Source organism: Ostrea edulis, chromosome 8, assembly GCF_947568905.1.
Source record: "Ostrea edulis chromosome 8, xbOstEdul1.1, whole genome shotgun sequence".
Classification (NCBI taxonomy): domain Eukaryota; kingdom Metazoa; phylum Mollusca; class Bivalvia; order Ostreida; family Ostreidae; genus Ostrea; species Ostrea edulis.
Window position 1 is genome coordinate 7,878,780 of NC_079171.1, and position 13,046 is coordinate 7,891,825.

A 13,046-nucleotide genomic window follows, 5' to 3' on the forward strand; every position below is an offset into this window, starting at 1 on the left:
TGGCAAAATAAAGACCCCTACATGATCAAAGGCCGTAGGCGCCGAATATAGGCTAGATTTTGCATTTATCCGGCAATAGTTATGACTCCATATTGAAACTCGGAAATTCAAAAAAGTTGTGCGAGTTATTGTGATATAGCGCCTTGATACAGCTATTTGTCCTCGCACCATTGTCGTGAAAACAAGGGGTACTGAGGACCTATTCTAACTCTGATTATCACGGGGTTTCGAAGCGCTAAAGGAATTATTTGGGTTTCTATAAATAAACCGCAACAGCTTAGTCGCGGATATGACAAAACACGAAATGATAAGTTAAGAGTCAAATTTCGCGTTCAAATCCCTCTGTTATCAATCAGCAACAGACACATGCATACATTAACTTTCAGTGCTTCATTTCAGATTACGATAACTGTCTATAACATGACTTACGATATCCTTAAAGGCACCAGATGGTTACATCATTAAGATGACGATAACTGTTTTTAACATTACGATATCCTTACAGGCACCGGACGATTACACCGTTAAGATTACGATAGCTGTCTATAACATTATGGTATCCTAACAGACACCGGTTACATCTTTAAGATGACAATAAATCCCTATAACATTATGCTATCTTTACAGGCACCGGTTACATCACTAAGATGGTGACCACTGTCTATAACATCATGCTATCTTTGCAGGCACCGGTTACATCACTAAGATGGTGACCACTGTCTATAACATTATGCTATCTTTACAGGCACCGGTTACATCACTAAGATGGTGACCAATGTCTATAACATTATGATATCTTTACAGGCACCGGTTACATCACTAAGATGGTGACCACTCTCTATAACATTATGATATCTTTACAGGCACCGGTTACATCACTAAGATGGTGACCACTGTCTATAACATTATGATATCTTTACAGGCACCGGATGGTTACATCATTAAGATGACGATAGACGGTCTCCACATGGCTTATAATCCGGACACACTCCGATGTTATCACTGGCTGGAAATACAGTACAACCTCCCGGGACAACCAGGAATAAGGTACAGTACAACCTCACTGGATAACCAGGAATAAGGTACAGTACAAACTCACTGAATAACCAGGAATAAGGTACAGTACAACCTCACTGGATAACCAGGAATAAGGTATCTATTGAGTCAAACCTCACTGGATAACCAGGCATCAGGTAATATTACTAGGTTGATATTCTATATTGGAACACATGGAGTTATATGATTAATTATTGTTCGTTATCTTCACCTTTCATTGTATCAGTTATGAGATTGATCACTGTTCGTTATCTTCAATTTTCATTACATGAGTTATGAGATTGATCACTGTTCGTTATTTTCACCTTTCATTACATGGGTTATGAGATTGATTACTGATTCACCTTTTATGATGAACTATAGTTTTGCATTCTATATGGGAACAGATAATGAGCTGCACATTTATATTTTATATGGGAGGATACAAAATACTTCTAATGCCATATTCTATTGTTGACTTATAATACCATGTTCTATTGTTTACGGTGATGGTTGGTTGGTTGTGTATTATTTATTGTCTCGCTGGAGAATTTTTCAGGCATGGAGACACGTCTCGATATGAGTGAAAAATTCGAGAGCGAGACGTTAAGCAAGATACAATCAATCAATCATACATGGAGACGTCACCATTGCTGATGAAGGGCTGCAAAATTTAGGCATATGCACTGCGCTTACTGCAGTTGAGCGGGGATGGATCTTTATAGTACCACACCTACTGTGACACGGGACCATGGATGTTGCGGTTTCGTCTAACAGACCGTCCCATTTAGTCACCTCTTAAGATAAACAGCTGATACTGATGACCTATTCTATCCGGAATGGAAGCCCTTGTAGTATTCTCTACAGATAATGGAATCCGCTATAAGCACGAATGTATAGTCCAATTTTCACAATTACGAATAGCGGATTCCAGTTTAATATTCTGATGTTGCAGATAATCCAAACTAATGATATGTATTACAGTAACAAGCAATTCTTTTCACTTTCCAAGGAATTCAAAAGGAGTTCAATGTTGAACAAATATGAAAGATGGTGTCCTCCATAAGATATTTATGTATTCATCAAATGTATATTCTCTGTGTTTTATGTATTCGAGATAGGTCACATAACCTTTCTTTTCTTAAAGGAAGATAATGCAATGGAATCAATTGTATGTCGTGAACTCTGAGCTTTCTTTACCAACTATGTTTGATGCAATTACTTTGTGTCATGTGCTTACTTTATGATTGACAGACGATGTGGTGATGTCGTTGGTGAGACGTTTTTGACGTCCCGCGATTCACCTACACTAATGATTGTTACCATGGACACCAAATTCGCAGGCAGCAGAACAACACTTAAAGGATTCAAACTGCACTTTGAGAAGGAAAGAGAAGGTACGGTTTGTTTTCTTTGTTACACGGATAGACAGGCACAAAACAACACACACGTGATACGGAAACATGGGGCGCTGTAAACATGTAAATTAAATGAATCAGTTCATTATAGCACGTGGGAGGATATATCCCTCAATACACAACGTGTTAAATTTATATCCCAGGGATATGAAGAAGTTACGAGATTCAATGAATAGATATAATTTTTTTCTTGAGGATGTAAAAGCCCAGTTAGTGAAGAATTTTCTTTAGAAGTTTAAACGGGCATTACATATCTACAATTATGGGTGAGGGCCAAACGGGTTCAATCAACAGTGGCCTGATAGTGTAGTTGGTAAAACCCTTGACTAGATATTCAGGTGCTTTGGATTCGTATCGCAATGTAGTAAGTCTGTTTTATTGTCTCTCTTCTATGGTGCCGTACCCCTGGAACTGTGAATATATCTACTAGAGGGTAACGATACTGATGGTTGTGTGAGGAGAGATTTTGGGAGATGTGAATAGGACAGCCAGAAGTGTTCGATCGCCAGTGTTCAGCTAACTCAGGTGGTGGAATGCATGGCAATAGATTCAAGGCCCCTGGTGCGAATCCTAGCCTGGTTCATTCCCCCTTCCCTTTACAAACATACAACCAATGCTAATTAGATCGTTGTAATATACACGTGTCGAGTGTATTTCTATCAAAATGAGAGCAAAAAACACACAGTCTGACGAACGCCGGACAAAGTGGTCCTGTGTTCATTCTGCGTTGCCAGCACACATGGATTACAAAATGGTGAAATACAGATAAAACTGGACCCATAAATTGGAAACAGCTTAGTTAGGGAACAATTAGTTAAGTGTAGAAAAAAACAATGCACACACAGGGACGCACCATTGAAGAATAGCATAACAATAACTCAAAATACAAAATATATATATATTTACTTCAGTGTGCAGGGACAGCCTCTGTAAATACGGAGTGTGTTTTCCAACGGAAGTTACGGCATGCCAGTATAAATGTGTGTGTCAGATTGGATACACCGGAGAACACTGTGACCAAGTCATAGGTAAGGCGATTGTAAGACAGTTAAGCAAAATTACTTCCCAATGAGTCATGCACAGAAATTGTGAGAAAAGTGTGAAATATGAAATACTTCCATATACAGAAAAAAAATGCTTCTTTTGTTCATGCAGACGAGGCCAGTCTTAAATGCACATTTGAGAGATTTGAGAAATGTTTCTTCGACAACATACAGGAAGGAGACAATTTTGAATGGGGTCCTGGGTTTGTAAGTCCTTTGATACATAAACATAATCGAATTTTCCACTTTTTCTGACTCCTATTACTTTATGAATTACTCAACCCTCTTGTTTGAAAATGAAAAGCTTCTCTACAATTCAAACATTTATTCTTATTTATAGAAACACACAATCTCCATGGGAACAGGTCCCGAGGAGGCCTATAAAGGCGAGAGATTTCTTTTTACTGAGATGTCGTCACCGAGAAAACCGGGCGATAGAGCAGTGATACAGACCACATTACCCCTACCAGGTCAGTGATGCAGACCACAGTACCCCTACCAGGTCAGTTATACAGACCACAGTACCCCTACCAGGTCAGAAATAATAACAAACATAAGGAAGACATGGATATTGATGAATTCTGTGCGTAGGGATGACCTTTAGGATGTCCAAATGATGAAAAACTGAATATTTTCCCGGAATATCGTGGAGAAATCCCAAAACCCAATAATCAACCGATAGTATCCAATTTTCAAATACATGTATGATTATCAAATCATTCGTAACTATAAAAGTTAACGGTAAAACGGTTCACCTTTATCTCGAAGCTGAGTAAGCATATGCAATATACAACAACACGCGACAATCAAACACCTTTATGTCACCAGAGAAGAAAGTTACGCCATTTTAAAACACTGGTAGTTTTTTTTTTTATTCCCCAGCAGTATCAGAGTTTGCTAAATTAGTCCATTAAATATATATGGGTTTCTATAAAAGCGTTAGAGTAAATCGGATATTCTTGACTTCAGATTATAGAAGAAACATCATTTGTCGAAATACGCATCTGGTGCATAAAAATTGGTACCGTATAAGTTTTACATTATACATATGGTACTCGCAAAATATTAAACAATAGAACAAGTTGTTTAATCAAGTTTGATATGTTTTTCTGAATATTGCAGCAAAAGCCGGGTGTCTCTCCTTTGCTTACAACATGTTTGGTCGCCATGTCAACAAGCTAACCTTGTTTGCTGAGGGAACAAACACAGCCAAGGCCTCCCTCTGGTCAAAAGAAGGAAACCAGGGTTCTGATTGGTTGATAGCCAAAGTGAATGTACCAGCTACAACAGGATTAAAGGCGAGATAATATTTATATGTCATTGTTAATGTTTTGTTTTCCATTATTATGTCAGGCTTAATGCTGTCATTTTTTTCAGTACGAAGGCAATGTACGAATAATAATAATAATAATGATATGTCAGTGTTGAAGTAGTGTAATATTGCTGTTTTATCCAGATATCCAATTCACCTACATATGGTGTTTACATTTCTCAACTGATTTGATACGCAAGAGCTTGTTCTGCTTATGGTCAGTTTTTAAATTGACGCAGGCTACTGACAAGTTCAGGGTGCAGGGGTTTCAAAAATCTTGTTTGAAATCAGCATTTCGCAAATTATATGGTCGTTATAATGATCTAGTTTGCCAATTGAACCTATCATTGGCTCAAATGCTGTCTGGCTAGTTTCATGCCGATTGTTAGGTTGTTCTTGACACACTTATTTTGAATACGTTTACCTGATCAAGATACAGGGTTCACGGGGGTGTAACCGGTGAACAGGGGATGCTTACCCCTACTAGGCATCTTATCCCACCTCTGGTATATCCAGGTGTCCGTGTTTGTTCCACTCTCTATTTTGTATTGTTTATAGAAGTTATGAGATTAAATTCATCGTTTGATAGATTCGCCTTTCATCAGTACTACGGTCGTGTAATCAATTATTGCTGTTTTCTCATTCTTAACTATTTTATTCTATCCAGGTCATTCGGTTTTATTTAGTAGAATACAATCAAATACGTTTCAAATCCAATCTGCACATTGCAGTTTAAATGTACGTAATATTCGGAGATTGAAAATAAAAACAAAATCATTGACAAACATAATTTGTGTGGTATTAAAACATATCATGAACCTCATCACTGTCTGTTTACCAGCTCTCCTTTGAGGCCATCACGGGGGATGCCTGGGACAGTGACGTAGCACTGGATGAAATCACGTGGGAAGTTGGACAATGTGGTAATTTTTTCGTAGGATGAAGCACAACATTGATCAATGCATAATATATTGGACATAAGGGGATGTTTACTCTTCCTAGGTACTTGATACCACCCCCGGTGTGTCCAGGGTTCCGCGTTTGCCCAACTATCTATTTTGTATTGCTTATAGGAGTTATGATATTGATCACTATTCGTTATCTTTGCCTTCCATCCACATGTTATCTTACACTGTACAGTATCGCGTTTAGGAGGAGAAGGAGTAAATAAAAAAATGCTACAGTCTAAAGTAATTTAATATACACTTACTTAAAAAAATCGCCGATCTTAGCTGAATTGCACTGCAATAGTTCCTGATGTTAACTGCATTGTACTTCAGTAATCGCCGACCTTTATAATCGCTGATCTGAACTGAATTGTTACCAATGCCGTCTGTAAAGCGTTATGAAGATTTCAGTAGACTTATCACGTCACTGGTTTAAGCAGTATAATTTAGCAATCAAATATTTTAATACTAAAAAAACGAGACAATTTGGCGCGATATAACATTGATCGCCATGTTTTTCCCCCCAAAATAAGTGCACCAACAATTCCCTACTTTAGGAATATGTTTTAAAAGTTTCAGGCTAATTCTTTAGTTTTCTCCTTTATTCAAACCGGAAATATTCATTTAGTTGATTGCTAACAACTAGATATTAGTCAATAAACATGCATTAACTAATTAACTGTGTTTTAATTTACACCCACAAATATTGCTTCTGATATGTCATTGCCGTTGATGCCTTGAGGTCAAGACGGTAATGAAGTGTTGGGATTTTCCACGCCGACAAAAAGTGTTAATATACCTGAATTATCTCTGTACTTTGTTTCAATCCACTGTAAACGATTAAGTATATTTAAAACACGAGTGTGAAAGCATTAGTTCGACCATATTTACATGTAATGTTATAAGACATTTACATAGATATCCACATTATGTCGTATGAAATAAAATAATAGTACGTGAAGTACGGGCAGCACGAAACCCAAATAAACTACATAAAGACACATGAAAAGTACATAAAACCACTTCAACGCATCTACAATTCCCGTAATTGCAAACGATTTAAAAAAATCCTTTCTGCCTTTAATATCATCTACCGCACGAACAAGCCACATCGCATAAAGTGATGTCAGCCCAGAAAGTTGTATTACTTTCATTGACACCGTCTTCTGACGTCCAAAAATAGCATCAGAGTACTAAATTCGAGATTCTTTTTTTCAAGTGCCCTTGCATCTTTGTTCACAAGTTGATCAAGTGAGTCTAATCAATCCTTGCTATGTGATGGGATGTATACTACAAATTCATTGTTATTATTTTCTTTGAAGAACCGTGCACTCCTCTTGGTCTTAATTAGGACAGTCCCAGTTCACTTTAGGTGATTTTGAAATATTGCTTGTTTATTTTCTATCTTTATTCTTAAGATACGCTGTCTACCCAATGTTGCACTGTCCTTCTCGCACTGGAGAACCTAGTTCTAAACTGACATATCTCCATTTCCTAGTGCCTATTTTCCGATTTCAGATCTGATACCCAGTGAATACACATTATAAATGTCCCGAGCGTAAGCTTCACTTAACGTGATTTTTTTTTCAAAATTAATTTGGCCAATGTTTCGACAACTGCATTTGCGCTAAAATAAGTATGCGCCGTATTTTCTCGTTTTACATAAAGGAACCATCATTTGAGTATGATTGACTGATTTTTGTTAGCTAGATACTTTGCTAATAATGCATTCAAAACAACGCAATGTAGCCCCACGAGTGAACAGTGGTATTCTTGGCAATTTTAACAACAACAAAAACTACATCTACTCCACTTGCATCGAAGTCGCTTATTCTGAAGAAAAAATAAATTCCTAGTAATACTATGCATATGATTCAGTATGCGTTACATTAAACTTTGGATATGATAAACAATTCAGTCGTTCCCATGATTTTCTCTATATTTGGAACAGATCACATCTATCTTTATAAGTCAGAAGGATGAATAACGAAAGGGTAGCCATATCGCGATTGTTTTGCCTCAGACTAGAACGACGCTCTTTCATTGGATAAAACACGTTACGTGATTGGTCTGCCTCATAGTACAATGACGCTCTTTCACTGGATAAAACACGTTACATTTAATGTATTGCCTCAGACTAGAATGACGATCTTTCATTGGATCAAATACATTACGTGATTGTTTTGCCTCAGACTAGAAATTACGCTCTTTCATTGGATAAAACAGGTTACGCGATTGTTTTGTGTCAGACTAGAATGACGTTAAATCGAACTCCTCGATGTCATAGTTGACAATGCATCAAATTCACTTATGGATGCCATCGCATTACATCCGAGATCTATGTCGAGTGTGCGAGACATTCTATGAATTCCGATTGGAATGACGTTCTTTCATTGGACAAAACTCATTACATGATTGGTATGCCTCAGAGTATAATGGCGTTCTTTCATTGGATAAAACAAGTTACGTGAATATATTGCCTCAAACTAGAATGACGCCCTTTCATTGGATAAAACTCGTTATGTGATTGCCATCTTACTTTCCTTAGATGACGAGTAGCAAACTTTAGACTGCAACATGGCGTTTCAATCGTCTTTTGAATTGTATTTCTTTCTTGTATATATTACACATATTAATCCCCGATAAAACAAATCGCTTATTAGGTTTTGCTAATTTGTATTGCCTGCTATGGACTTTGATAAAACGAAACATTTCTGTAGACAGTAACAAACCTAATATAAGTAACATTATGGTATCGTTTGCTTTCAGACACTAACATTGCTAAAGATTGTATAGAAATTGGAAAAGAGTATGAAGGAACACACGACCACACTAAAGGAGGCATAAAGTGTCAAGCGTGGTCAGCGACCTCACCACACACACCCAACGCCAGTAGGTTATTTTCAATGATAACAAATTGTTAAAACATTTCTTCATCAGAATGTTAGTTCAGCCACCTTTATGGTTGCTAATATCTTGTGTTCGATTCATTTTACGATTTTGAGTCGATCTGTATCGCATTAAAATACACGCTTTGTTCATATTTGTACACCAAAAAAAGACCAACAGTATGTTTAAAGAAATATCCAAAAGGCGATATTAAGTTGACCATATTACTTTTCCTTTAGAGAATATTTTTGATACTTTTAGGATATGCCTACCTTGCTACCGAGTCAAACTATTGCCGGATCGCTGATGAACCTGTGCCTTGGTGCTACACCACAGACAACAAAACACGATGGGACTGGTGTGACGTGCCTTACTGTAGTGAGTATCGCGGTACACAGGTATACTCTCTACCTTAAAGCCATCAGTAGTGCATGTCAAGGGGTCCGTATTGATTGCATATTGTTTAACGTCCCTCTCGAGAATATTTCACTCTGATGGAGACGTTACTGCTGCCGGTGAAGGGTCTGCAGAATTCCGGCCTATGCTCAGTGGTTATGGTGTTTGAGCAGGAAGGGATCTTTATCACGCCAAACCTACTGTGACACGTTACCTCGGTTTCTCGGAAAACCACCCCATTTACTCGCCGTATACGACAAGCAAGAGGTACTGAGGACTTATTCTAATCCGGATCCCCACGGGATTGCCTCTCTCTTGATTTTGTATTTTTTATATGAATTATGACATTGGTCACTGTTCGTTATTCTCGCATGTTTATAAATAAGTATCCATGCAAAATATCGGTATACGTTTTAAGGATCGTAAATTTGTTTTGCTCACAGTTGCGACTGAATGTATGTACACACCTAACGGACTAGACTACACCGGAACTGTGAGTCACACCCAGACTGGAATACCGTGTCAAAGATGGGATTCACAGACTCCCCACCCCCACAGCTTAAACAATTTGTACAAGGACGAGAACTACTGCAGGAATCCGGATAGAAGTGTGGGTCCCTGGTGTCACACCCAGGATCCAGACACGAGGTGGGATCTCTGTGACGTACCCAAATGTGGTATGTACATGTATAAGTCATGTGATTACTTTACTGATGTGTGTGGCAAATTTAATAGACATTTTAATTGACAGATAACTACCTCTTGATAAATGATTTTTATGATACACAGTACTATCTAGAACACAACAATACAGCAATTTAAACCTTTTATATATTCCATTTTCTCCAGAGTTGATCAAGGATAGGGAGTGTCTTATAACGGGCAGAGGGCTGGACTATGCTGGAAAAAAAGCCGTAACAACTTCCGGAAAAACGTGTCTATCCTGGACAGATGGTAGTATAAGGATTCTCAATACACTATTCATAATTGTTTTGAACAACCATAATGTGCCTTATGAAGTCATATGTAGTTATAACGACTGTCTATACACCATTCAGAATTAATTTGTGAACAATTAGAAATATATCTTATACAGTTGCATGTGAAACAGGCAGTCAACATCCAATATTTCAAAGATACTACATTATTATTTTGAAAATATGTGTATTAGAATGAAAGAAACACACCGATATATTTAAGGATAGTAATATATAGAAATTATTCAAATGAATTTGATAGTTAGATAAATTAGATAAATTGTACGACACACAATCAGATAAATTGAAGGACAGTAATAAGTAATGCTACACCGAGTGCTCACGCTTTGGATATGTATTGGAAAATTCTATTTCTTTTCAGAGGCAATGAGTGGCGATTCCAATTACTGTAGAAATCCAGATGTATCTCCCAAGCCTTGGTGTTACGTAGAGGGAGAAACCGGACCGGTTAAGGAATATTGCGACATTCCACTCTGTGGTCAGTCTGTAGGAATATTGCAACATTCCACTCTGTGGTCAGTCTGTAGATTAACACCCCACTCTGTGGTCAGTCTGTAGATTAACATCCCACTCTGTGGTCAGTCTGTATATTAACATCCCACTCTGTGGTCAGTCTGTAGATTAACATTCCACTCTGTGGTCAGTCTGTAGATTAACATCCCACTCTGTGGTCAGTTTCTAGATTAACATTCCACTCTGTGGTCAGTCTGTAGATTAACATTCCACTCTGTGGTCAGTCTGTAGATTAACATTCCACTCTGTGGTCAGTCTGTAGATTAACATTCCACTCTGTGGTCAGTCTGTAGATTAACAGCTCACTCTGTGGTCAGTCAGTAGTATCTTATTTTACCGCATTTCACAAGACCATTTATCATACGTGCAACACTAATAATGCATATGTCTGTAAGATCATTAACACAAGAAAATTACCATTTTAAGAATATATTTCTCTGCTGTGTAATTATTCGGAATATTCTCTCAATTAGGTTTGTTTTAAAATGGTTGATTTAAATAGTTTCAGCAAACTCTCCATGTTTTCCGAATCCATGTAAGAACAGAGGACAATGTGATGTCAACGAGACGTCGTACAGCTGTACCTGTCTGGAAGGATTCAAGGGAGATAACTGTGAATTAGAGGGTAAAATTTTGTGTTAAACTGTCGCAGTCCCTTACAAATTATTTGATGGACTCATATTATCTTTTGTACCGTTTGTTTCTGTTTCAGATACAGAGGTCTTATCGTGTGGTTATTTACGATATATTTTCGTATATCTTTGTTAGTTTTTTTAAGTCCCGTTCAATGATTTTCCATTCCTATAAAGACGTCACCGATGGAATGCTACAAATTCATAACTGTTGCAGTTATATATTTTTATCATTTTAACGCATGTGCTGATACAATACACATATATAGCAAACATCAACAACTTCCCCAAGTTTCTTATTATATCGCAGTACACGGTATTTCTTTAAAATGCACATGCTAATTTAATTCATGTATTGCATCTTAATAGTTAATGATGTTAAGCTTAAACCTTCAAAACCTACACTACATATTTGAAACATGTCCGAAAACCCCGTCATTCTCATTACTAATGTCGAGCGTGGGGCGAATTAGCAATCACTTCTTGTGTTAACGTCTTAGGTTTGACGCTGTCATGACATGAATGGGGGTCGAACCTTCGACCTTCAAATTCAAACGCGAAAGTTCTAGCCACTGGGGTAGTCCGTCTGATATATACATAATTGTAAGATAATTGTAAGAAAACTGGATTAACAATGGATATGTAGATCATTAGAGCATCGACCATTTTTAAATTTGTAGACCAAGTTGGAGTTGCTGAGTGTAAAAGAACAAGTGATGGACGAGACTATAAAGGTACAATACACGTCACAACATCGGGACGGACATGTCAGGTGTGGGCTTCTCAATCTCCTCACAGCCATGGGACGGGAACAGATCTACCGGGAAATTATTGTAGGAACCCGGATGGTGAACCATCACCCTGGTGCTATACCACAGACACGAATGTACGATACGAGTTGTGTGATATTCCTGATTGTGGTGAGTAGATGTGTTTCTTGCCATGATAGACGGTTAGCTACTCCATGAGTCTGTATATTTAACATGCTTATACAATTTATCTTAAATTTTCTTTACTATCATCAAGGTTTCCCATTTTTAATGCTAATCTGATGTAACACAATCAAAATTAACTATGTTTTAGGACAATTTCAAAAATATGGGGTATCATGTATAGAAGCAGTTATTATGCTTCACAGATAATGACTCTGGTGTGTCCATGGGTTCGTGTTTGCCCAACTATCTATTTTGTATTGCATGTAGAAGTTATGAGATTGATCAATCTTCACCTTTCATTGACTCGTTGTGTGCGAGTTTTCCACCTACTCAAATTGAGGGGATATTGGTTAAAATAATTCTACAGACAGCTCTTTAACTCCCATTGTAAAATCGTGTTCTGAATTCACTTCTCTACATGAATCTTTGGATGCTTTTTTGATAACTGAATTCATTTCCCTACCTGGGTTGTTTGATGATATTGGCAGTTCTGAACCATACGCAGTTATAGGAGTATTAAATACTAGTAAAATGCATCATGTTTTCCCTAAAAACGATATTTGGTCACTCAGGTGACATATTGCTATGGGGCTTCGTCCACCTTAAGAATTGATCGTCTAGAAAAATTACAATTGGTGGGTTTTTTTTTTAAATTTGGTATGAAGCATATTTGGGCGAAGGTAACACACACATGTCATTTGTCAATTTCAAGATTTCTACACTCTCTAGGGGCGATATAAGATATCCCGAAATTGGCCAAGTTTCACAATTCTTCTTGTGTACAATCGCACTTCTGTCTGAATATATAAATAGATAGTCATGCAAAGCAGGGATACCTCTACCAAACTCATTAATGACATGATTCCAATAGTACATGGTCTGATTCCAAGGAGGGGTCTAACTTGGTATATAGTGTTTGTGTGTAAAA

The 13,046-nt window shown here is 37.5% G+C and overlaps 1 protein-coding gene across 1 annotated transcript in view; it reads left to right on the forward strand.

Annotated features, from left to right (window-relative positions):
• The window catches only part of LOC125661029 (uncharacterized), a 30,142-nt gene that overhangs the window by 14,274 nt on the left and 2,822 nt on the right, over window positions 1–13,046 (forward strand). The window contains exons 13-26 of the mRNA XM_056148070.1: window positions 923–1,047; window positions 2,290–2,432; window positions 3,365–3,481; window positions 3,609–3,703; window positions 3,837–3,966; window positions 4,619–4,794; window positions 5,650–5,731; window positions 8,525–8,647; window positions 8,906–9,022; window positions 9,484–9,717; window positions 9,890–9,994; window positions 10,400–10,516; window positions 11,054–11,176; window positions 11,864–12,103. Coding sequence (XP_056004045.1) covers window positions 923–1,047; window positions 2,290–2,432; window positions 3,365–3,481; window positions 3,609–3,703; window positions 3,837–3,966; window positions 4,619–4,794; window positions 5,650–5,731; window positions 8,525–8,647; window positions 8,906–9,022; window positions 9,484–9,717; window positions 9,890–9,994; window positions 10,400–10,516; window positions 11,054–11,176; window positions 11,864–12,103 — 1,927 coding nt within the window. The remainder of the gene's footprint in view (window positions 1–922; window positions 1,048–2,289; window positions 2,433–3,364; window positions 3,482–3,608; window positions 3,704–3,836; window positions 3,967–4,618; window positions 4,795–5,649; window positions 5,732–8,524; window positions 8,648–8,905; window positions 9,023–9,483; window positions 9,718–9,889; window positions 9,995–10,399; window positions 10,517–11,053; window positions 11,177–11,863; window positions 12,104–13,046) is intronic.